Below are 25,878 nucleotides of genomic sequence, written 5' to 3' on the forward strand. Positions count from 1 at the left end.
AAGGATAACCAAGTCAGTACATTAAATTCAGCTTGACAGCCATGTTTATTGACTATGTCATGAACCTTTAGATGCTTTAGATTATACAGCAGGTAAAGCCAAGCCAGGTCGCATTGTAGGAGATCTATGAACCTTAATAAACACCTCATGGATATATAGCATCCACGTGTTAGCAGAAACTTTATCTCAATAGCACATGGAGGGTTCTTACTTAAAGGAACACTCCAACTTTTTGGGACTTTAGCCTATTCCCCTTATCCCCCAGAGTTAGATAAGTCCATACATACTTTTTTTCATCTCCGTGCGTGCTATAAGTCTGTTTGACGCACCCACCGCTAGCCTAGCTTAGCACAAAGACTGGATGTGAATGGTTGCAGCTAGCATACTAATCCAAATAAGTGACAAAATAACGCAAACATTTTCCTATTTACATGTTGTGATTTGTATAGTCACAGAGTGTACAAAAAACAAAGTCACATGAGACACAGACATATTTTAACCGTATAAATACTGGGAACTATATTCTCTGAAGGCGAAGCACTGCTACTTGGGCGGAGTGATAACCGCAGCACCTGAGACGCGCCGAGGTGAGGAGCAGAGAGTTCGTTCAGAGTTTGGGTTACAGAGTCAGCAATTTATAAATAGTAAAAGCGTAGTTTACAATCATGGATTTTCGCTGTATTGTAAAGAGCTGTGACAATAAACAGGGAGACCAGGTAATACCATGATGTTTCATAGAATTCCAACTAAAAACGCTGACCGGATGAAGAAATGGCTACTTGCTCTGGATATTGATCAAAACACACCTAATGAGATTATCAAGGGACATTATGTTTGCTCGGTACATTTCACTGAGGACGACTATTTTCAAAAAAGGGAATTTGCCACAAGGAACGTGTGCTGAAGGATACGGCCATCCCATCGATATCACATACAGGAAAAAGTGGAGCGGCTGCGGTAAGTGTTCCGTTATATTTTTAAATGTTTAGCCTAACGTTACTGTAACAGTGCCATTAGCTAACTTAGATCTAATGTAACGTTAGTGACACTATTATATGAATAGGGTGGTAACTACTATTGCAGTTGTTTACGGGCTCCATGTATCCCCTGTAATGTTAGTATTGTTGCCTCGAACGCGCTCTGTCGTCTCAGTAACACTTGAGCGGAGGTTTTGTTGACAGAAGAAAAAACGGCGCGTCTCATGTGCTGCGGTTATCACTCCGCCCAAGTAGCAGTGCTTCGCCTTCAGAGAATATAGTTCCCAGTATTTATACGGTTAAAATATGTCTGTGTCTCATGTGACTTTGTTTTTTGTACACTCTGTGACTATACAAATCACAACATGTAAATAGGAAAATATTTGCGTTATTTTGTCACTTATTTGGATTAGTATGCTAGCTGCAACCATTCACATCCAGTCTTTGTGCTAAGCTAGGCTAGCGGGGGGTGCGTCAAACAGACTTATAGCACGCACGGAGATGAAAAAGGTATGTATGGACTTATCTAACTCTGGGGGATAAGTTGAATAGGATAAAGTCCCAAAAAGTTGGAGTGTTCCTTTAAGTCACATGTGTGTTTGGGGATAAATGAACCATAGGATCCTTGAATAGTTCCCTTTTTTTCTTTACACATCACGTTTCTTATGTTTGATATAAAGAATGCTCTTTACTGAAACTGAAGTCATCTTGAGAATTAAGTACATAAACTTCAGAAAGAAAAAATAACGCCTCAACTGTTACAGTCATAATTTGAGTATTTTTTTTTACATTTTCTTTAAATATCCAAATTATTTATTAGTTATTTTGTAGATTATCATACTTAAATAAATTGCAATACTAATAATTCATGTTTATTATAGATGTTCTTATTTTATTCTTATTTTTTATTTAAGAGTCGCTGAAAAGTAGCAGAGCCAAATTATGAATGGTAAATGGTAAAGTTGTATTTCACCTCATATATATTTTATGAAATCGTGGAAAAGTTTCTATGACATAACATTCATAGCTTTTCATTTCTTATTTGAACTGATCAACATTTTCAAGATGTCTGAGAAAGTTCTGCATAGATTATGGTCCCAGACAAACATAAAGTGTGATATTAGAGGTCTCTTCTCTGTCTGGGCCTTCTGGTGAGTTCAGTCAGACAGAACCACAGCGGCTTCCCTCAGTACCAGTATGGGTGGATCACTCTCACTCGACTAGCTAGAACCTCTACACATGCTCACTAGACAAAAATACAATCTTTTTGCCCTTAAGAACATTTCCATCTTTTAATGCTTATGTCCAGGTGCATTGCATTTAGGATTAACCGTCAGACTGCAGGAGAACAAAGAAGAGACTAGAATTCCATGTATGTTCAAAGATTCATCAGAAACATCCTGAGAATTCTCACAGAACACAAGATGGATCGCTCAAAGCCGATCTGATGCATCAGTGCTGAAATAAAAAATAAACAGTTTTCTACACATTATCAGAACATTAGGAATTGAAAAGTGGATAAATACTTTTGGAGAATAAATCTGAAGAACAAATATCTTAGATGGCTGTCATGTGTATGAGCATACACAAATAATGATTATAGAATATTCATAAATGAATGAAAATGGTGATTCTTCTCGAATCTTTTGGATTCTGTTAAACCAGTAATGTTAATGTTGGTGCTGGTAATGCATTCTTCAGATAGGATTTCCATGATTAGTGATAAAATAAAGGAATCGGTTCACTCATTCTGTAAACATTAGCTAAAGGTAGTTGACATAGTTTCAAAATGCTCAAGTGCAATGCCTGTTTGTTATCACTGTAAATCTCCTTTGAACCAATCTATATTGTAAAAAGCGCTATACAAGTAAAGGTGACTTGACTCAAGTTGTTGTTTTTATTGTATATATTGTTTTCAACAACATTTGTTGTAAGACCACCATCAACATTAAAATTTCCTAATGATATGACAGTATTAGGATAAACTAGTATGATATCCAGATTCAGTATTGTTGCAAATTTACACAATGTCGCTTGACTGCAGTACATATGAAGTGGCTACCGGTAATTGCACAAGATGTGTTCTGGGATTATAATTAGTGGTGCATGGCAAGTATCAACATTTTTCACATAAACTTCAGTGCATAACTCATCCCACATTGTGCTATGGACATAAATGATACCTCAAATCGTTTGGTGATTTGAGGAGAGATATGATGTTACTGTAATCAAAGGATTTTCATGGAGAAGAATGGGAGAAAAATCCTAGACTTTATTTTAATTTTTATTGTTTTGTCATGAAAAATGCTCACAGTAAATGATATTTAGATGTTTATCAGCATCAAGATATTGATCAAATGTATATGAGAAAAATGTCAACAACAGTTCCGTTTGCATTCAACAAAGTGATGATGTGTGCGGCATCCATTAACACATAAACACATTAACATAAGAAAACAAAACAATCTTGCTCTGGTACTGGAACATTGTACATAGCATTCAGAAGCCATAAAACTACTGACGCTCTACAGCCACATCACAGCCAGATTTTGGGTTTGTGGTCTCGCTCTGAGAACCATCTCTAAATATGAGAGTGCCACAGGACATTCTGTTCCCAGCTCGTGCTGTGAAAGCTCCAATCAGCGCTGAAAGAGATATCCCACAATCCTTGATCCTACTGCGCTCAAACCGAGCTTTTTGTTTTTTGTACTCCATCCAAGAGTTCAAAGTGTTCCCCTCTGGTGAGACAGCAGAGAGGCTCTGTTATGGAAAGGAATGAGTTTTTGAATCCACTGCCACCTGTAGTTTACACACGGAGAACGTGGCTCCCAGCTGCCAGTTGCTTTAGATCTTGTTCCGTGAATACAATGGCACAGTTTCAGCTGATCACATGACAGGGCCGCGTCTGAATGATGCTGTTTTTCTCATAGTCTGTAAACACGCCGTGACCCTCCCCAATTACAGCAGGGGGGCATCTGAGGACAAGGAGAGGGCCTCCTCTCGTCTCTTTCATCACATAATGGGCAATTGCATCATGGACGTTCCCTTTGCTGAAAGAGTACGGGAGAATTTTTATGCATAGACATACATGTGAACACGCAATGTCCCTTAAGACACGTCTGACATGGAACAGCTGTCTGATATTGTATGTGCACTGTATTTAATCAGTATTTTTGTCTTGTTTTCTAGTAAACAAATTTCTTTATTTAAAATTGTGTTGGATAATTATTTTTTTTAAACACAAACCTAAAAAAATTATAATAATTATGCTAAACATTGAGATTAAAAAAAATATTTAATTTAAGCTATAAATAACAGCTAAATGTTCCTTGTTTTGGATATTTTACTGGAAGAAAATGACCAAAATACTGATTAAAAAAAAGTTTCTCACTGCATGATGAGATTCATAGACAACATTTTGCAGGGATTGATTTTTTTCCAGGAATGTTCTGTCAAACTTACATGGTATATTCCTTTATGGACAATAAAAATAGTTCCAAAGTGTGTGTGTGTGTGTGTGTGTGTGTGTGTGTGTGTGTGTGTGTGTGTGTGTGTGTGTGTGTGTGTGTGTGTTGTGTGTGTGTGTGTGTGTGTGTGTGTGTGTGTGTGTGTGTGTGTGTGTGTGTGTGTGTGTGTATGTGTGTATGTGTGTGTGTGATGGTAAAAAATGTTTTTAGCATGATCACTTTATTGGCTTCTGTCTATGCAGGATAATGTAGAACGAGCTGCCAATCACAGACAGGCAGATCTGATTGGACCAAGTTTTCAGCAATCAACCAATCAGAATTCACCCAGCCATCAAGGTCAGTAAATTAATAATTTACATGTGCACTTCATACATTTCTTAAAATAAGATTCCCTGGCTCAGATATTTGTAATGACAGTAAAACAAAATTAGGTTATGGTGTTTTTTTTTCTTTGTTCTTAATATCCAAAACAAAAGTAAAGAGTTTTTAATAGATTTGCGTAATTGCTCATGGTTTAATAACAAGTGTGTATGTGTGTGCATACTTGATTATGGGCGGGGGCCGTCTGTCTCACACACTTGAACTTGAGTTGGGGCTGTCTGTCGTAGATGCCTTTTATGGTTGAAGACTTGCTCATTAAGTTCAAACTGGGATCTATATTCAGGCCTCTTCCGCTGTAAACACTCCTGCAGTTCAAAGGCTTGATTTGTAAAGACACAGGGTGCCACTCATTAAGCCGCCAACCTAATTGTGCCATACAAAAATACAGAGGCATGATATTTGGAGCATGAGATTTAAGCACAATATCGCCTCAGCATGGGAGGTAGAGCCTGAAGTTTTTTTTTTTTTTTTTTTTTTTTTTGAAAGTCTGATGCTGTCATTGAAGTAAATGGAGCAGAAATCTCATTTAGGACTTCTCAGAGTATGCCATGAATCCTCAAAGCTGTGACTACACTAAACTCTTGGTTGTAATAATTTATTACCCCTTAATATTTAATCTGTCCAGTGGTCTTTGTCAAACACAGTTGCTTTATTTTCTGTTGGTTTATGGATTTTTTAAACATGGCTCTGTAAACATTTATTCAGACTACTGACCACTATTATCACGGCTAAATGGATGAATGAATGAAAAAACTAGAACAAAATAGCAAAGCATGTTCCCATGCCTGTTCTTTGACCCTGCCATTTTCATACTCCATTGAAAACAATAAACTGTGACTACAAAGGTCTTATTTTGGGATGCTGGAATGCATCTTAGAATAGATGAGAAGCATTTGATTGTCAAATCTCAGATTGAGGCCAGAAATATTTGTTGCTGCATCGAAATCCTGCATGATGTTTACAGCTAAAAACTCTAACATACTTATAGTCTTATAATAAAGTTAAAGACCACACTCCATTATTTGTTAGTTAACTGACTTATGAAACTTATTGAAACTGAGGCGCTTGGTAGAATTTGACATTGTAGGTTTTCAGCACAAGTGAAATATTTTGATTGTGGCAATGATTTTCAGGTTGGTATATTCTCTATTGTCAGATTATGTTGATCAGTAATAATTCACTGGGGCACAGATGTATTTCACTGGAAAAGGGAGTTGGCATTGCCTTGTATCCTACCATTTGAATATTTATATGTACTTTCTCCTGTCATATGGAATGAAATAATATATCCATATGAATAGGTCTATGATTGGTATTACCTTTGGTCGGACAGAAATTCTGACCTTAGAGATTACTGTGATAGATCTATATATATTGAACAGACAACCCCATCATGGCATGGGCAGCTCTTGCCAGAGTAAGCTGTGATATTCAGAAGAGTTCATGCTTCATGCCAGTGATCAAAAATCTGACTTTGTGCGACTACACCAGAATTGACTGTCCTGTCCTGATATAGAAGCTAAATGAAAAATGTGTAAAAAACAGTAAACAATATTTACCTAAATCTATATTAATATAGGTTTAATATATAAAACCTACTTTAATTATATAAAACCTACTTAAACCTTAAACCCAATTATTGATAAAACGCCACAATGACTTTCAAATCAACTTTGCTGTCAAGTTGTTTATCTATAATTAGATATAAGACAAATATATATGTATGTGTATTTGTATATGTATTAGGTTTTCTGGAAGAAAAGACTCAAAAGCAGATAGATGCTAAACTTAGATTTCATAAGAACTTCCAACAAAAGACTGGGGCAAGCCACCTGGCTCTGAGCCAACTCAAAGAGGGGCAAATTAGAAGAGGTCAGACTGACATGGATCAGGCCAGAGAAACAGTCTGTACAGTGACCAGATCCAGACGGGAGACGAGAGAAGAGTCGGACAGGCAAGAAGGGCATTACTAGGTGGATAACAGCATAGACTGGGTACTAAGGTTGGCGAGCAAAATTTAAACACGGGCATACAGTCCAACAATGTAATCAGCACCAAGGCAGAATCCATGGACCAAAAACAATGATGAGTACAAGAGTCTGTTGTGTTCTGGCAGGACTGGGAACCACAGCACTAACTGGGCAGAGGACAGAGATGTAAGCGAAACATGACAAGACTAAGAGAGATGCATGTGAACGTGAAAACACACAGTACAAAACACACTGACAAAAATAAAGGAGAGAGTAGAAACAGCTGCGAGACATTAAAAAGGGGGCACGGGGAGAACACTAGACAGGTTTGACATGGGAGACATGAAAGACAGGACACAACAGGGGGAGTGGAGTAGCCGAAGTTGCACTGCTGCCGGACTGATGACTTTAGCAATGGTGTATATGGCCACAGATGTACCTGGGCGCCACCCCCCGAGGGAAATCTGCAGTACTTTCAGTGCATCCCCTGGACTGGACCAGCACTTCCATGCCCCTACTCACAGAGGTGGCAGCACTGGATGAAAGCCTGAACTGAGGAAACAGCAGCTTCGGTACCCTGGGAAGAGAACAGAGGAGGTTGATAACCCAGGCAACATGTGAATGGGAAGAGCCCAATCGAGGACACCAGCAATGAGTTGTAAGCATACTTAGCCCACGTCAGCTGCTGACTAAAAGTATATGAGTTATGGGAATCGAGTTATGGGAGTCCTTGCATTGCAGCATCCACTTGAGATCCTGTACTCTCGGTGGTCAGTCCACACAACGAAAGGAATCATCGAAATAGAAATGCCACTCGCCAGACCTCCCTTCACACTGATGATCACTGGCTTTTACAAGACAAGAAACATCCAGATGAACTTGACCATCGCAGTAAAGAAAGAAATCTTTTTTGAGACTTCATTGTTTTTCCTGCATGGGCTACGGCTTGTCATGTGGTTCGGGTGTTAAAGGAACGGAGGAGGTGCAGAGGGTTCGTCCCACAACCTGCTGGAGAAACCTTGGACTCTGCTCTTAGCTCCATGCGGCTGTCAAGACAGACGCCAAGGTCGAAAATAAAATTATATATTTTGATAAATGTCTCCATCAAAAATCTTTGGTTACCAGTATTCTTCAATTTATCTCATTTTGCCTTCTGCATAAGAAAGAAAGTCATACAGTTTTGAGTAAATTATAATAGAATTTTGATGAACTATCATGTTAATTATTTGCTAATTGAGATATTTACTAGTTCTGGGTTCGAAACTGGAAGGCTGGATCGGACCACTACAAAGTTATTCAAGGTTTGTTGTTATCCCTTTGTTGAGGTCAGTGCCTCTCATACACTGCATGGTTCTGATGGACCCTTAATCAGCAATATCCAGTGCTTTGCATTCTTTAGAAGAAAGAATAGTTTTAGTGTGGTGAGCAGACAGGGCTTATAAGATTATGGAATGTGAAGTATATGAAACTTGCTGATTAGATTGATGTTTCCCAAGAACAGGCCTTGATCTCCATTATTGTTTTTCCAGATTTCCCCCTCTCTTTTTATTCTCTGCTGCTTGACTGCCAGGGGCATTTTTAGCTATCATAATCTCTCTGACTACTTTTACATGCACACCAAAAAACTGCTTATTGCAAGAAAGCTTTTTAAGGTGTCGTCTCAAACCTGTATAACTTTCTTCTGTGGAAGGGCAAATAAGATATTTTGACTACAATTATATATCTAATCTAATATTATATAATATCACATTTCCCTTGGTGAAATTCCGCAAAAAAGTAATCTCAATAGGAATCCACGCGATTGAGAATTTTGTGTGAGGGACACTTGACGGAAATTTTTTTATCTGTGTGGATTTTACATTAGCTTCAAGTTTATTGAGCTGTTAACTCTTGGATTTGCTGTGTTTACCAATATAAAGCTGCTTGATTTGGAAGTGACCTCTGAGTAAGCAGTGCTTCATGCATCGCTACACTATCGACAATGAGCATTCCTTGCCTACAAAATTTCACAGAAGTTTCGCTAATGTGACCACTTTTATCCTGTGACCTCATGTCATTACATGGCAGAGAATAATATATTGTGTGAAAATGTACTTAAATTCCACCATTATCCTCAAGCTACTATAAAACTATATCAGATTAGTCGTATAAACCTTTTTTTGTGTGTGTTTTTGTAATCTTTGAATCTTGACAGACCCATCACCATTTACTGTATTGTATATTGTATTGAAGAATCAGGATCAGCTCTGCATCTACATTAACTAACTTTTATGGCTAACTAAAATAAAACTCAGGGTCCTATTTTCTATTCGTCTCCCACTTCTCTATATGAATCCCCCATCCTTTATAACTCCTTCCCTTCTGTCCACCCCTCCTGTGTGGTGCTTATAGGAAGGCACTGTATTGTTTAGACAACTTGGGTAAGCTTTATTAGAGTGCTGTCTATATCTGTGAAAAGACTTGCTCCACTGCCTCCTTTCACATGTATACATCTGTGTGTGTGTTTTTAAGGGCACATTATCTCCCCCACAGGTCTTCTACTACAGGACGTTCCTGCCAAAGCGACTCCTCCTTTCCCCTTTTAGTACTCCCGTCTCTTTGTTCACTCACAACTTGCATGCTAATTGTCACCAGCTGGATGGCCTAATGAACTCAGTCATAAACATAGTGCTATAAAACATGGTGCTTTTAAAACTTTGTCTTTAACAGTCTTTGGCATAAGTGAAACAATTTAACCACTTGTCTTGGGCAAAGAATCAGCAGTCTCAAAAGAAGATTAGCTGAGATGTATTTTGCCACTGTCCCACTAATAGAACCAGACACACAGTGGTAAATAAGTTCATGCACACCACTGGTAAAGTGGATCCATAATGAAAATCAGTGATTTATCATAGTGTGTTTGAGTATCACCCTGGCCTTTACTAATCATTGGAAACTTCCATTTTTCATACACATTACTCTCAAAACCTTGGGCCATCATTTAAGACAAATATCTAATTCTGGTTACATACTACATTATTATAGCCTCAATTTTTACTCGCAGACAGTTAAACGGTAGTATTTCTGAAATTGGAGGCAAGTCGGGGCTCGTTCACATGAGTGACAATCGCATAATGTATATTATCAAAGAAGTGATCTGAGAGAAGAGCCGATGCATCGGCAATGCCCATGATATTTTTGCGTGCATATATATCTGGACCTGTCTGCAACTTAGAGTAATGACGATCTACTGCCAATGAGAGCGTAAGATGATTGGGAAGGGAAAGCTATAGGGGGAGGAGTAATAGACCTGCACCAGAATCAGCAAGCATGGCTTCTGAAAACAACCATTCTTCTTCGTATTCTTCTTTTTTTTTTTTTTTTTTTTTTGCACAAGACAACTTGGATCACAAGCTTTTTGCGGGCTACAACTTTTATCAGGAAGAAATCCAGTCTTGCACATGATCTTGCATTATTTCCTGTATCACTTCTCGAGGGTGTTTGATTGTGAAACTTATGCCGGGGACACACTTAACGACTACCTGAAACATTCTAAGACTTAACTGAGCACACTTACACACTGTTTCCAACGACTGGAGCAGATTTTAAACACCGACTGTAACACCGACTGAACGCAACTGTCTCTGACTCAGCGCTTTTGGGCATGATCAGTCGTAAGTATCAAATTACTTTCATAATTGGCCTTACAGTTAAGTGTGTCCCCGGCTTAAGTTTGTAGAGCAGACAAAATTGTCTGCGATTCTTTCCATTGAAATGTTTGGTAATGTGTGACCCACTGTTGCCGATCCATCGTGTAATGTGCAGACAACAGCAACTAATGGTACCCCAGACAGTCTTGTAATGAAAACAAAAACAGTGATCCAATGGAAATCAGGTTGTCTGGAAATGTGTGGAAAAATGTGTGTCCAATGGAAATCCCGGTTTAAGGCCCTGGTTATACAGTACATATTAATAACCACCGCAGGTGATCATAAGTGAGCAGCTCTTGTCTAGAGCCCTATTCGGATGGGACTAGTTTTCTAAACGACGTTTGTGTTACACATTTTTAAACACAGGGACATCTCCATGTTTATTGCAGAGGTGGCAGTGTGTGTGTTTTCTAGATGTGGGCGTTACAGAAGTTATGCTGGGCATTACAGAAGTGCTGCTGTGCTTGCGTGCATCACATATGACGTATTTGTTATGTCGTAAGTTATTATTTATTGATATAATTTTAATTTATTATAAAAACCTTATTTAAGTAAACTTCACAAGTTTATAGAAGTGGCTGTTTATAATAAACCCCTTATAAGTGAGCAGTGAAATCTACGCAAGCATCTTACTCTTACATGACACTGATATTAAAATGAATAGTCTTCACATATTTATTTTTCTTTTTTATGATTTGGCTCTATTTATTAATTTTATTATTACATTTTTTCATCGGATACCATCCATATTGAAATGAAAGGAAAGCATTAAGATTGGGGTGGAAACTGTAGCTCAGGTAGGTAAAAAAACATGAAGAAAAGCGTTACAATACTACAATATCACCAATCACAGACATTCACATGTGGACGTTAGCATTAACTAATTTTTCCAGACCTTTTTCCAGAAGATAAAAGTCACTGTAATTATTACTGACAATGTCCTTAATGATTACTGAGATGGCACATTTGGACGAGACAAAAATCACTGAGAAGGTCTGGTAATAATTACTTTATCCCACCTCTCCATCTAAAACTAATCCCGTCCGAATAGGGCTTAAGACAGTGGTTCTCAACTGGATTGGCCATAGGACCCACATTTTCCCATAGTTATTAAGCCACAACCCAATTTTTAGGAATCTGATTCCTAATTCATATACTGTACACTGAACTGTAAATAAAACATAACAAAACTGCTTCTGATAAATAGAATGAACATTATACCTGCATGTAAACATTTCCCATCTAATACACAACATACCAGTTACGTCGTTTATTGGTACTTTTTCGTAATTTCATGACTTACTAATTGACAATGTAACTACGACTTTGCATGCTCGTAACTTTTTTTTGCTCTTGATATATAGCGTGCGCCTTCGTATGTACACATTCAATTGAAGATTGAGAGAGAGAGAGAGAGAGAGAGAGAGAGAGAGAGAGAGAGAGAGAGAGAGAGAGAGAGAGAGAGAGAGAGAGAGAGAGAGAGAGAGAGAGAGAGAGAGAAAGAGATATGTTTCACAGCTCTGCTGAATACTACTTCATCAACCCTCACGGAACCACCAGAGAGGGATACATCTCATGAAAGCTGCTGACTGAGACCCCAGCTCTGTAAACATCTGTACGACCGCCTCACCGGCTGACTGAAGAGGAGTGTGAGATCAAGGCATTGAAGAGAAATATTTTCTATTTCTCCTTATCACAGATGCCTCTATTGCAACTACTGTATAGAGTGGCCGGTGCACTGGCTGTGTGCTTTGTGGCACGAATGGCTAGATATGTGGCTTGCACAACTTTTTTTTTTTTGGACTGCTTCAGACCATTCAATATGTGGGCATGGAATCCCCACAACACTCTTCACAGTGAGGGGATACCACCCTCTGGCAGCACTGCTGAGCGGAGATTGGGCAGATTTCATAGTGTGCAGGGCCCCACAGGCCTGCCTCAGCAAGTAAGCAGAGGAAATAGACTTATGTCATAACATCTGCCTCTATGCCCACCTGCGACTCCATGATCGAAGCTGCCATGCTGAACCATGAGGTGCAAACACTTGAAGAAAACCCACAAGAAAAAAGTAAAGCGAGAGCGGAGCTCCCTCAACGCGGTTCATCACAGTGAGCTAAACATGCTTGCTCCATTGGCAAATGAGAGCCTTCAAATAGGATGCAGCACCAGGGGAGACATACGTAGCTTGCAAGCAACTCTTCAATTGACCCTTCACAGGGAGCTTGATTGACAGGCGATCTGCCCAATCATACTTCGCCATCCGCCATTTTGTCCGACAAAGCAGAAAGGAAAGTTAGTAGATTAATATGGGAGGATTTGAACTTGAAAAACGGAGTGTACTGACGCCTTTCCGCGGTTAAAACAACATTCCTTCTTATGTTCATTCATGTTTATTTGATGCTATAAATTAACTAGAAGGAAGAGATGATCGGTTCACAAGCAGCTTTAACTGAGGCTCTACAGCGATCTGTCAGACACATTAAAGAGCCACAAAACGGTATTTATTGTTTAAATTTCTTTTAAAAAATGACCAAATTTGAAAGGTGAGTCTTTGTTTAATATCAAAAGTAACCATAAAGTCTGGTCATAACCTGGTCTATCCTGTCTGTCTGTGCGTTGTCAGTGTCCTCTCTGCTCCGCGATGTATTTTTCACATAGCAACAGTAAATAAAAGGGACGGGTCTTTGCGAACAGTCAATTGGGGCATCCTCACATATCAATCCTCACACAGGAATAGTTAGGCTACACGGGAGAGACTATTAAAGCCAAATACAAATTCCTCCATTATATTGACACCTCAATGTGGAAATCTAGAAGGAATAAAAGGCTCACAAATTATATGCAGGATAGCGGAGGAGGAATTTAATTTAATTTAATTCCAATTGTATTCCTCAAATGTAACGTAATGATTGCATCCAGCTTCCTTGAGAGTTGAACGCGCTTACACTTGTCTTACACGCGCATACAAACAAGCGGCTCCTGAAGACAAAAAAGCTGATGATGTGTAACTCTGACACCCCATATGGCACTCATTTACATTTATTCATTTAGCAGACGCTTTTATCCAAAGCGACTTACAAATGAGAAACAATAGAAGCAATTAAACTAGCAGTAGGACAACTGTATGTAAGTGCTATAACCCTTCACAGTACAATGCAACGCGCATTCTTTTTTTTTCTTTTTTTTTTAATAGAATAGAATAGAATAGATAATAAAGTGTTAGTAGTGCTGAATCAAGTGCTCAAATGCTGCCGAAAAAGATACGTCTTCAGCAGTTTCTTAAAGATGGCTACAGACTCAGCAGCTCTGGCTGAGTTAGGCAGATCATTCCACCAGCAGGGAACAGTCATGGTAAAGGTCCGAGAGAGAGATTTCGTGCCTCTTTGAGATGGCACCACCAGACGCCGCTCACTTGCAGAGCGCAAGTTTCTGGATGGCACATAAGTCTGAAGTAATGAGTTCATGTACAGGGGAGCAGTGCCAGTGGTTGTTCTGTAGGCAAACGTCAGTGACTTGAATTTGATGCGAGCGGCAACCGGCAACCAGTGCAATTTCGTGAGGAGAGGAGTGACGTTTGCTCTCTTCGGCTCGTTGAAGACCACTCTAGCTGCAGCATTCTGGATCAGTTGCAGAGGTTTGACAGTGCAAGCTGGGAGACCAGCCAGGAGAGCATTACAATAGTCCAGTCTGGATAGAACAAGTGCCTGAACAAGGAGTTGTGTAGCATGCTCTGATAGGAAGGGCCTGATCCTTCTGATGTTGTACAAGGCAAATCGGCATGACCGGGCAGCAGTGTTGTAATGTAACGGAGTACAAATACTTCGTTACTGTACTTAAGTAGAAATTTCACGTATCTGTACTTTACTTCGATATTTAAATTTATGTCAACTTTTACTTTTACTTCACTACATTTCCTAGATAAAATGTATACTTTTACTCCGCTACATTTCCACTAAGCATCTTCGTTACTCGTTACTACAAAATAAAATGAGAAGAAATGTGGGTTTGAGGTTTGGCGAATCACTGCTCCTAGATTGCATTACGCACGCTCTATTTCAGCGTAAAGCTTGTTTGTCGCCAAAGAAGGAGGGTGCAAAACTGAACCCACCATGGAAGCGCGAGCCGCGGCCGCGCGCGAATCCCAACGCGACGCTTCACGAGATAAGATGCAAGTGAAGTGGCTAAACTAAACCGCTGATTTACGATAGAAGTTTTAAACGACCGACATAAATAATCAGTTTGCAAAGCTCATCTTCGGGAAGGGGAGATTTACAGGTAAAGATAAAGAGACTGAGAGAAGAAGAACGAGAGATGGAGATGAGAGAGGAGAGCAGGTAGAGCAATAGCCTTTTGCATACTGTGCCCAGAATGAGAATAACTTTATTACAATGGATTCCTATTTAACACAGATATACATATGTGTTTTGTCAATGACAGTGGAAAAATAATATGCCCCCGAACCCCCTAGCAAGATCACTTTTGGGACCTCTGTATTTATAAAACCCTGTATACGGCTATTGCACTGAATATAAAATTATATTTTTGAAAAAACAATGAATTATAAGGCTGTACAGAACAGTGCACTATTGCAGACTGTTTTTTTCTTAGTAGAGCAGCTAACTGAAAGTACATGCAGTGGGAGATAAACGATAACACAAGTACAGTACAGGCTACAAAACACAAACAACAACAGATTGTACCAGTTAATAGTATGCCTAGTATAAGAAATCCACAATAAAGTTCACAATCAAAGTTAACCGCTTCCTTTAAGAAAAAAAAAAAAAACTTTTTACTTTTACTTAAAATACTTAAGTACATTAAATATCAGAAAATTACTTTTCATACTTAAGTACAGTATAAATCAGATACTTTAAGACTTTTACTTAAGTAATATTCTAAAAGGTAACTTTTACTTCTACCAAAGTCTTTTTCTAGTACCATACTTGTACTTTTACTCAAGTATTGCTTTCTAGTACTTTATACAACACTGCCGGGCAGTGCTAGCAATGTGGTCTGTGAAATTCAATTGGTCATCAATGACCACTCCAAGGTTCCTGGCTGATCTTGATGGAGTTATGGATGACGAGCCTAGCTGGATGGTGAAGTTGTGATTAAGTGCTGGGTTAGCTGGGATTACAAGTAGCTCTGTCTTCGCGAGGTTTAGTTGAAGGTGGTGGTCCTTCATCCAGCCAGAAATGTCTGTCAGGCAGGCTGAGATGCGAGCGGCTACCGTCGGATCATCCGGCTGGAATGAGAGGTAGAGTTGTGTGTCATCAGCGTTGCAGTGGTAGGAGAAGCCATGTTTCTGAATCACAGATCCTAGTGATGTCATGTAGATTGAGAAGAGTAGTTGTCCAAGAACTGAGCCCTGAGGCACACCAGTGGCTAGATGTTGGGTCTTAGACACCTCATCCCTCCACGACACCCTGAAGGACCTACCCGAGAGATAAGACCTGAACCACTGGAGTGCAGTACCCGAGATCCCCTTCATCTTTAGGATTGACAGGAGGATCTGGTGGTTAACTGTGTCAAAGGCAGCAGACAGATCCAGCACACGTGACGTCATTGACTGTCGTCTGCCAACGATTATTGGCTATTGTTTACATGTGCCTCAGACACCGCTCACACTGATGGTTTTCCCTATAGCCTCAACACCAAGACGCAGCATCAAAGTTCCACTTCGAAAGGGAACCACTAGGTGGAGTACATCCAATGCTAGTCTTCAAGGACACCATAGTAGATGGTGTCACAATCGTAAAAAGATAAATACCCAACAGAACAAACAAACAAACAAACAAACAACAACAACAACAACAAAAATAATTGAAATGAATAATAAAAAATGTCAGCCTCCTAATATGGTTTGAGTAATTAGATTACAAAATGTTTTGATAGAAGTATCTATGCTCACCAAGGCTGCATTCATTTGATAAAATAATACAGAAAAAGCTGTAATATTGTGAAAAGTTATTACAATTTAAAATAAATGTTTTCTATTTTAATATATTTTACAATTTAATGTATCATTGTGATGCAATGCTTTTTAACAGCCATTACTCCAGTCTTCAGTGTCACATGATCATTCAGAAATCATTCTAATATATGCTGATTTGGTTGTCAAGAAACATTTCTTAATATTATCACATTTGAAAACATTTGTGCTGCTTGACTTTATTTTGTGTGTGGAAACCATGATTGTGGAAACCATGATACCACATACCAGGATTGTATCAGGATTTTTTAATGAATAGAAAGTTCAAAAGAACAGAATTTATTTGAAATATATTTTTTTTTGTCTAAAAATAGTCTACATTATGAATGTACTGTCACTGTTCATCAATTTAATGTGTCCTTGCTGAACAAAAAGAAAGTACTAACCCTTGACTTGGACTGAAACAAATACATCATTTGTCATAGTCATCATTTGACTCTCAATTCTTTGGAATTGATTGGTTCTTGACTCTAATCACAACCAGCCAAGTACCAGCTCTGGCACTACCACCATTCTGATGTGAAATGGCAATAACGTTAGCAAAACTCAATTCAACTCAGTCTGGAATTTAAACAGCTCCAATGTCTATAATCAGATTCTGGCACTGCAGTCTGTACTTTCACAAATAATTTTAGCAATAGTTTAATCAGCTGATTTCACACACGCTAATAAGACAGTACGTTTGATGCAGTGTTCCCATGGCTGCTGAGTCAGTTTGCATTACATTCTGCACTCGCTGAATGCTGACTGCAGCTGGTGGGGCTGGAGGAGCTGTTCTCCTGAATCATTCATGTACAAGAGACGTCTGAGATGAGTCCCAGGCCCTCCTCACAGGCCTCTACCTGAAACAAGATTAAAATTTTAATATTTTCTGTAAAAACAAAAAAGCTTTTAGAATTCAGTGCCTCATATCCTGAGGAAAGGTTGAAGGATGGGTTCATGTATTTGTCTCTAAATAATTAATAGTGGAACTTTCTTATGTCTACTTTTGTTTCATCCCTAAAAGACCAATCTGAATCTTATACCTGTCATTATGGACTAAACAGTAACTTTTCAAAGAATATCCTGCTCATTCTTTTCAATTTAATGAATGTGTTGCAACTGTCAGTACTTAAAAGTATCACAAACGTGGTCCATATAATTGGAACTAATTATGTAGCCCATTCTTGAGAGTATATGAGAGATGTAGAAATCTCTGATGGACAAATAATTTATTTGAGCATGTGACCAGGGCCGGCGCTAGCCATTTGGGTGCCCTAAAGGCGGGCGTACACGGTGCGATTTTTGCTGTTTTTACGAGCTCGCAGATGATTTTTTCACTCGGGAGAAATCGAGTGCAAATCGGTGATGCTCGCATGGTGGCGGCTTGCAGCGTGTAAGAGAAATTACGAGCCAAGCCGAGCACGTTACGAGCACCTCCCGCCCTCCCGATCATTTTTAAACATGTTTAAAAAATTCGGGGAGTCGGCCCGATTTTCACCAGCGTATAGGCTGTCCCCTATTGCCAAATCATACACAACCGCGTCACAGGCTAGATCGATGGGTCTATACCTCAGCGGCATCAACCACACAGTGTGCGCATACACTGACACACACACACACACACACACACACACGCACGCACGCACGCACACACTCTCATGTTCACACTCTCATGTTTTTATGTTGAACGGAATGGCTACTGTTATCTGCATTTGCACACACATTTCTGTAATTTTTCTATCTGAAGCTATTGCCTGCAACATTGAAAGCTCCGGTCTCTGTGTTTCGGGGTAAACACAGAGACTGTGTTTAACCGCCGGCTCGGGATAAAATTCGTGCAGGAGGACAGTCGTGCCGTGTACCAGCAAAATCTCACGACCTCCCGAGTGTCTGAACTCGCACTGTGTGTCCCCGCCTTAAGTGCACAAATGCACAAAAGTCGTGGCCTCGAGATCATATGTTGAGGGAATTATATATTTTTCTCGTGGCCATGACTTCATATTTTGAGAGAACGACATCTATTTCTCATGGCCATGAGATATGTTGAGGGAACTAGAGGTCTTCACGGGTCCAAAAATTCTTACCCGAACCGGAAGGGACCCGTAATTTGCTACACCAAACCGACCCGGACCCGACTATTATTTCAAAAGCTGGACCCGGACCCGTGCAGACCCGATAAATGCCTAACCGGACCCGACCTGGACCCGTCGATTATTTTTGTAAGCTGGACCCGAAACTGCCGGGAAGACACAGACCCGACTGGACCCGATTGTCACATTTTCCACCTTAAACTGCTATTACAAGTCAATAAACCTGTTGCGAAAAATTACAACTTTTTGTCTTACCTAATTTAAGGAGCCGTAGCAGCGTTGTAGTCTCTCCATCCTTTCCTTGTAACGTTACGTTACCTGACTGGCTGTGATGCATTACAATCCTTCGGCTCCGACAAGAAAGTTATCCATGTTATTCCTCTCGTTATTCCACCAAGTCCAAGCTTAATCCTTGTTATTTCAGCTTCAAAAGTCCACTTGATGTCACGGACTCACGGTGACGGATGACAAATTAAACGAGTTAGCTGCTAACTCGCACAATAACTTTTGGCTGTTTGCCTTTTTGAACTATAATAACGATTGCTCGTTCAGTGCCATGGCCGCTGCGCTGACGTTATTTATCATCTCCGTGCTCTCTGCTCTGCATCATCGAGTCTGAATCTGACCACTAAAACTTTAAGATTGAACAAAACGATTAATTGACATTGTAAAATCTAAAGCGCGGTTTGGCTGTCCCTCACTGAAGCTCTGCCTCTGGTAACTGGTTGCCATAGAAACATGACACGCGCTTGACTGCTAGCTGGATGGATCAACCTAAAATATGCTTTTTAACGCAATTTATTTTGAGTGTCAAAGTAAACATTCATGTGACAGTTCACCTCAGATTATGTTACTGACTTAAAATATATTAAATATGAGTGTGACGACGCATTTTTGAGATTTGATGACTCGCACGGGTATTACACACAATGTTAAACAGACCCGGGACCCGAAGTAATAGATTCGACCCGACCCGGACCCGGCTGATCATTTAAAATATAGACCCGAACCCGTACGGGTCCCGGGTCGGGTCCCGGGTCAACGGGTCAACGGGTTCACCTGAAGACCTCTAGAGGGAACCACACCATTCAAGTTCAAGCTCTTTTTAAATTATTCGAATATCTTCTTTTCGTGCACGTATACCATTTTCCAGGCATTTTGTTTGCATCCAGCGGTATCTGTGGAGCCGGGACCGTTCAACTGGTCAATGATGAATCCGAGTATTTCATTCAAGCCAGCAAATTTCAGACGAAAAAGCCCATTCAACTTAAGAATGCGCTTTAGGTGTCTTTCACTTATAACGTACCCATGTCTTAATGCCAGAGACCACACTATATCTTGACATTCCTGATTCAAAGTAAAATGTTAGGGTGAATTCAGGTTGATTAGGACACTTGTTCTCTGAAAAAGCAAAACGAGATGCTGCCCTTCTTAGCGCATTGGGAATGTCTTTAATCGTGACCAACTGAGAATATTGTGTGTTACACGTCAATAGAATTGACCCGGAGGTAATATAGCCTTGGTCAATGACGTCATCGGTGTGCACCCGCGACGCGAGGCTATAAATAGAATGGCTATGAGTCGTAGGTTCATCGTCAGGATATTTTGTCTGAAGAGTAGTCCCGGGATATCTTTAGCACGGCAATGCAGCGCAGCATCTCGTTCCGCTTTTTCAGGGAACAGGGTTACAGTAACCCTGAACGTTCCCTTTCAAAATCCACAATCGATGCTGCGCTGCTTAGCGCATTGGGAACGAGAATACCCACGCTGCCATGCTTGAAAGTGTCTGGACCCCTTACGGTTGTGTAGGTGTGCTGCTCATAAGAACGCAAGAAGACCCTAGACATTAGCTTGTGATGTTGACTCAAGGACGTGAGAGCCCGGAGTGGCATGCACATCCAAACTAGTGTTGTCAAAGTACCGGTACTTCGGTACCAAGTCGGTACTGAAAATGTGATGGTACTCTTTCTAGTGGATGAGGCCCTAGCACTTAGAATGGTCTCAAAAATGTCAGGTGAAAGCCCAGTGTCCCTCAGTTGATACCCAGGGGCCAAACATGAAGGTTCCACAGGTCGGGCCTGGGATGGAATATCGTGCCCTCCTCTCCGGAATCGCCCATTGCGAGCCGTCGAGGAAAAATATTATCTCCGAGAACCAAACACTGTTCGGCCAACATGGCGCTATCAGTAAGAGGCAAGACCCTTGTTGGCGAACTCTGGCTAGAACTCCCGGGAGCTGAGAAACTGAAGGAAACGCATATAGGCGCATTTTGGGCCATGTGTGCGCCATCGCGTCCAGACCCAGGGGGTTGGGTGACTCAGAGAGTAGTAGAGGGGACATTGCGCTGTCTGATGGGAGGTGAAGACGTCCACCTCTGCTTCGTAAAACCTGGTCCAGATCTGTTTGACTACTTCTGGGTGGAGTTTCCATTCCCCCGTCGGTAATTTCTGTCTGGACAGTTAATCCGCTCCCACATTCAGATGGCCCGGAATGTACACTGCCTGGGCAACTTATCCTGGGCCCAGAGAAAAATCTGCTTCGCTATTCTGTTCAGATTGCATGAGTGCAGACCTCCCTGATGATTTATTTAAGAGACTGCTGCTCTGTTGTCCACCCACACTGGGACATGACAGCCTCTCTACTGAGGGAGAAAGTATTTCAGGGCCAGAAATACAGCCATCAGCTCGAGGCAGTTGATGTTCCAATCGAGTTGATGACCCTCCCATTCCCCTTCAGCTGGACAACCACTTAAGATAGCTCCCCAGCCCATCAGGGAGGCATCTGTCGTTAACAGTCTGCAACGACAAGGCACCCAAGGCGAGGAACTGGTGAGGGACGCTTTTGTTGGCGTTGAGTCTCAGACCTAGAGAAACTAGATGAGCTAACACAATGTATCTGTGTTGAAGCGCCATCTCTTGCGATTGTGCTAGTATTAACCAATCGCCGATATAAATTAAAATACGAATGCTCTGGGGTCGTAATGGAGCAAGTGCTGCATCCATGCATTTTGTGTATGTGCGGGGTGACAAGGCTAGACCGAATTGGAAGAACCCACAATTGGTATGCTTCGCCCCAGAAAGCTAACCTGAGGAACTTCCTTAATTTCTATGTGAAAATATGCGTCCTTCAGGTTGATAATGACGAACCAATCGGGATGTTGTATTTGCGACACGATCGTCTTGACAGTAAAGCGCTAACAGTAAAGCGCTAACACCTTGAACTTGAGTGCTTTGATTGCATGGTTTAAGCCTCGAAGATCTAAGACTGGATGCAGCCCCCCATCCTTCTTGGGAACCAGTATCTGCTGTAATAGCCTGACTCTCTCTCTGGAAGAGGAACATGTTCTATGGCCTCTTTGCTCAGAAGAGTTTGTAGCTCTTGTGACAGTACATGCATCAGCTCCGGTCTCACGGAAGTGGAGACCACATCGTTGAAATGCAGAGGATGACGAATAAATTCAATTCTGTATCCTATTTGTACTGTGCTTAATAACCACGCAGAAATGCCTGGCAGAAGTTTCCATGTTGCCAGACTCTCTGAGAGTGGTATTAATTTTAACACTTCCTTTTGACGGGATGCTAGAGGATGTTTGAGGGGCCAATGTTTCCAAATGTTAGATGTTCCGTTGCTTCCTGCTGTCATCCAGAACACGGAACATCTAACATTTGGAAACATTGGCCCCCCGAAGCACCAAAAGGGTGGCGGGGATGGTGAGGTTTTGTGGGGGTAACAGGAAGGGGCAATTAGATGTTGTATTTGCAATTAGATGTGTTTTGAAGGACCGGGGAGAGGTTGGGTGGCCGATGGCCTCTCCCCTTGTGTGCTGCGAGGAAGGAACTGAACAAATGCTTCCTTGTGCTTCTTAACCGCCCTGAACCTGGTGACGACAGTATTGACGGAGTCGCCAAACAGGCCAGAGGGTAAAACAGGTGAATCCAACAGGAATACACAATCTTTCTCCTTAATTCCTATCAGAATAAGCCACAGGTTTCCTTGCTGACCAAAGCTGACATAGAACGACCGATGGCACGGGCCGTTTGCTTAGTCGGACGGAGAGAATGCTTCCTCGTCGATCGTACTGCCCACACTCAAATCACTTCAACAGCTCAGCCTGGTACGCCTGTAACACTGCCGTGGGGAGGACAGATCTCTTTATTGAAGATGCCAAACCAGGCAAGAGTTCTCTTCAACCTGTGGCATCTCCGCGTACCTCCGTGACTTCGCACCCATGATAGTCGAAAAAGTCGACGTTGCGGGCACAAAGACACGGGAAGTAGATGGTTTACTCCATGACTTAGACAGCTCATCATGGAGGTCCTCGAAGAAGGGGAGAGACTGATGTTGTGGTCCCTCCCCCCTGCCAACGGACAGAAACCTATCCTCTAGCTTACTACATTTGGGGGTCTCTTGATCGCGTTGCCAGTCAAGCTGTAACTTGGCCACCACGCGAGTAGTTCAAGTTCAAGTTCCGTTTATTTATAGAGCACATTTACTACCTGCTGACAACCGACCAAAGTGCTGTACAAAATTGCAATAAAATACACAATAAAACAAACAATGATCACTTAGGATCAGTGATTAAACTAGTGATCAAGGAGGAGTAACCACCTTGAGCAGTTCCTAGACAGATTTACTTCCGAGAGAGGAACGCTCAGAGGTAGGCTGCTCACAGTCCGAAGACCCAAGAGATATATCGTCATCCCCCTCGTGAACTGAAGAAGCACCGGAGCGCGCTTCGAGATCACTAGAGGGGATGTCTGGATCTGGTGATACAGCAAGCGATAGGGACTGACCCGTCTCTTGGTCATCATTCAGATCCATGTGGGAGCCCCACGATGGTAATGTTGGTGCGGTTTGGAAATAACTCAGGTGAGCACGAAACATTTTAACAGTAAATAGTTCACAATGCTCACACCTTCTCCAAAGCCAAAGCCGCATGCTCCTCCCCCAAACAAACAAAACAGTAATCGTGTGTATCCAGTTCAGACATGGGACATGGGTCGATTGTAGCTTTTGAAAGGGAACAGCTGCAAAAATAACCCTGTCCACTCCTTTTCAGCGCTAACTTTTTCACTGCGTGTCTTTAGAGAATCCTGACAGTATAGTTTTTTAAAGCCCAAAAAGGGTTTGCGCTGGTGCAAGCTGTTGGTAAATCTCTTTTTAACAAGATTTGTATGAAAAATTCAACAGTGATTCAACGTCGAAATGCCTGCTGGGTTTCAACTAATTGTTTGATCCAATTCACAAAAGTGGTCTGAAAGATTTGTTCATCAATTAGACTTACCATGAATTCAAAATTGGCAATTATGTATCATCATCATTATTATTATTTTATTGTAGTGTAAATTTTTTATAATTTATCAGTGCACATCATTATTATTATTATTATTATTTGAATTCATGTCTGTTTAACCCTATGTTTACCTCTGGAATGCCTGCATAATCCTAAAACAGTTATTTTCTGAAATGTACACCTACAGTCACATTGGTGCCTAAATTTGTAACTATGCATCAGTGAGGCTGGTTGATAATAGACAGTGTATTTGCAAGTAAAATGATGCCAACTACAGATTAGAATTTGTCCAGTGTGTAATTTTTATCTACTTGTTTGTTTTAGCACCCTCTGCTGGACAAAAATATGCTTCTGTTTCCATTACAGAAGGCCAAGTGCATGTGTGTGTACTGTTAAAGAAACAGTTGACACGAAAATTAACATTATTTACATATCTTCATGTAATTCCAAACCTGTATGAATTTCTTCTTTTTTTTCAGTGCAATGCAAAAGGAGAATAAAAAAAAAATCCTATTAAAGTTTAAATGTATTTTATTCCAAGTCATTTGAATGTATACAATAGCTTTGTGTGAGAAACAGACTATATTAATGATGTCTGATTTGTCAACAAATAAATTGGTGCACTTCACAAAACCGGTTTGAATGATTCGATCACTGGTATAAGTTTTGGGACTCAATAATCTGGCTACAACTCTTAAACTGTATTACGAATTCATTAATTTCAGAAGGTTTTCAGACATTACTCACAGCTATCGTATGGCTTCAGAAGACTCTGAATATAGCCCACATTTATAACTACTTCCATTTTTTTTTTCATGATACCTTTAAACTGCTTCCATGTTGAATCTTTAAACATTTAGTTACCATTCATTCTAATATCATGGAAGTGAGTGATCAGAATATATGGGAACTTGTGCTTGATGTTACTAAGTTATGAGGTAAGATTTAGATGTACAGTTCGAATTAACGTTACTGCACAGATTTAAATAGACTTATTCAGTGCTAGGACAGAATTGCATCATGATTGATGTTTGCCAAATATGTGGTTCAGAGTGCTGTTTTGTCATGCTGATAAGCATGTTCAATTAAAATATTCATAGCTCTTTCAGAGCATAGACCTGTTTGTCTGGTTTCAACAGAGTTTGGGTTCAGACTGGGAACAGAGTGAGCACATCTCAAACACTTACCCCTAAAGAAAGAAAAAAAAAAATCTACCTCTTAAATGCTTTTTTTATTTTTTATCAGTTAATGTCACCAAGCCCTGCTATTTTATTTTATTTTATTATTATTATTATTTTTACACAGGCCTATAAGAACTTTGTCTCTTTTACCCCATGGCGTGACTTCACTCTCAAACCTCCCCCTGTGCTAAAGCCTCGGTGTGTGAATGTATCTTATAGCTCTCCAGGATCTCTAAGTAGAGAAGGGGCTTACCTGTCTCTATTAATACATAGGGATCAGCTGATTATCTGATGGGTTTTCAGAAAAAGGTCTTGCAGAGGGCACAGGTAACCCAGCCTTTTGCCAATTGTAATCAATTTCTTCTAGATAAGGTGTTGTATAAAAGGCAATTTTGACCAAAACAACTAAATATTTTTTTAAAGTTTGTTGTTGTTGTTGTTCATGCCTCACCTTATATGTAAAACATAGAAATATATATACTTTTTAAAAAGGTGCAGAATGGTCCCTGCATTACAAAGATTCAGTTCATTATACATATGTGCTGTGAACATAATCTAACTTTGTGTTAAGAGATGTACAGTATTGAGCATGGCTAGGTGCACACTAAATACAATATATATGTTTTTCTTTGTATTTTGTGTTGTGTTGTTTAGAATTGTGTCTGTGTGAGATGTAATTTGAAGGTATATCTGTTCCACACTTCCAAACCTTAAACTGTAATGTATTAAAATGGTTCTTTAGGCTAATGTAACCTATACAAAACTTGAAAAAAATCCATTACCAGAATTTGTCAGACTAAAATAATTATATATAATAAAATTAAAGGGATAGTTCACCCAGAAATGAAAATTCTGT

The 25,878-nt window shown here is 40.3% G+C and overlaps 1 protein-coding gene across 4 annotated transcripts in view; it reads left to right on the plus strand.

Annotated features, from left to right (window-relative positions):
- The window catches only part of grb10b (growth factor receptor-bound protein 10b), a 123,374-nt gene that overhangs the window by 45,516 nt on the left and 51,980 nt on the right, over positions 1-25,878 (plus strand). For 2 of the 4 annotated variants that reach the window (XM_079625838.1, XM_079625839.1), the window contains exon 3: positions 4,687-4,780. The exons of the other annotated variants lie outside the window; for them this stretch is intronic. In XM_079625838.1, coding sequence (XP_079481964.1) covers positions 4,687-4,780 — 94 coding nt within the window. The remainder of the gene's footprint in view (positions 1-4,686; positions 4,781-25,878) is intronic. 4 annotated transcript variants of the gene reach the window in all.

Source organism: Phoxinus phoxinus (genome assembly GCF_949152265.1).
Source record: "Phoxinus phoxinus genome assembly, chromosome: 10".
In the NCBI taxonomy this organism is placed as follows: Eukaryota; Metazoa; Chordata; class Actinopteri; order Cypriniformes; family Leuciscidae; genus Phoxinus; species Phoxinus phoxinus.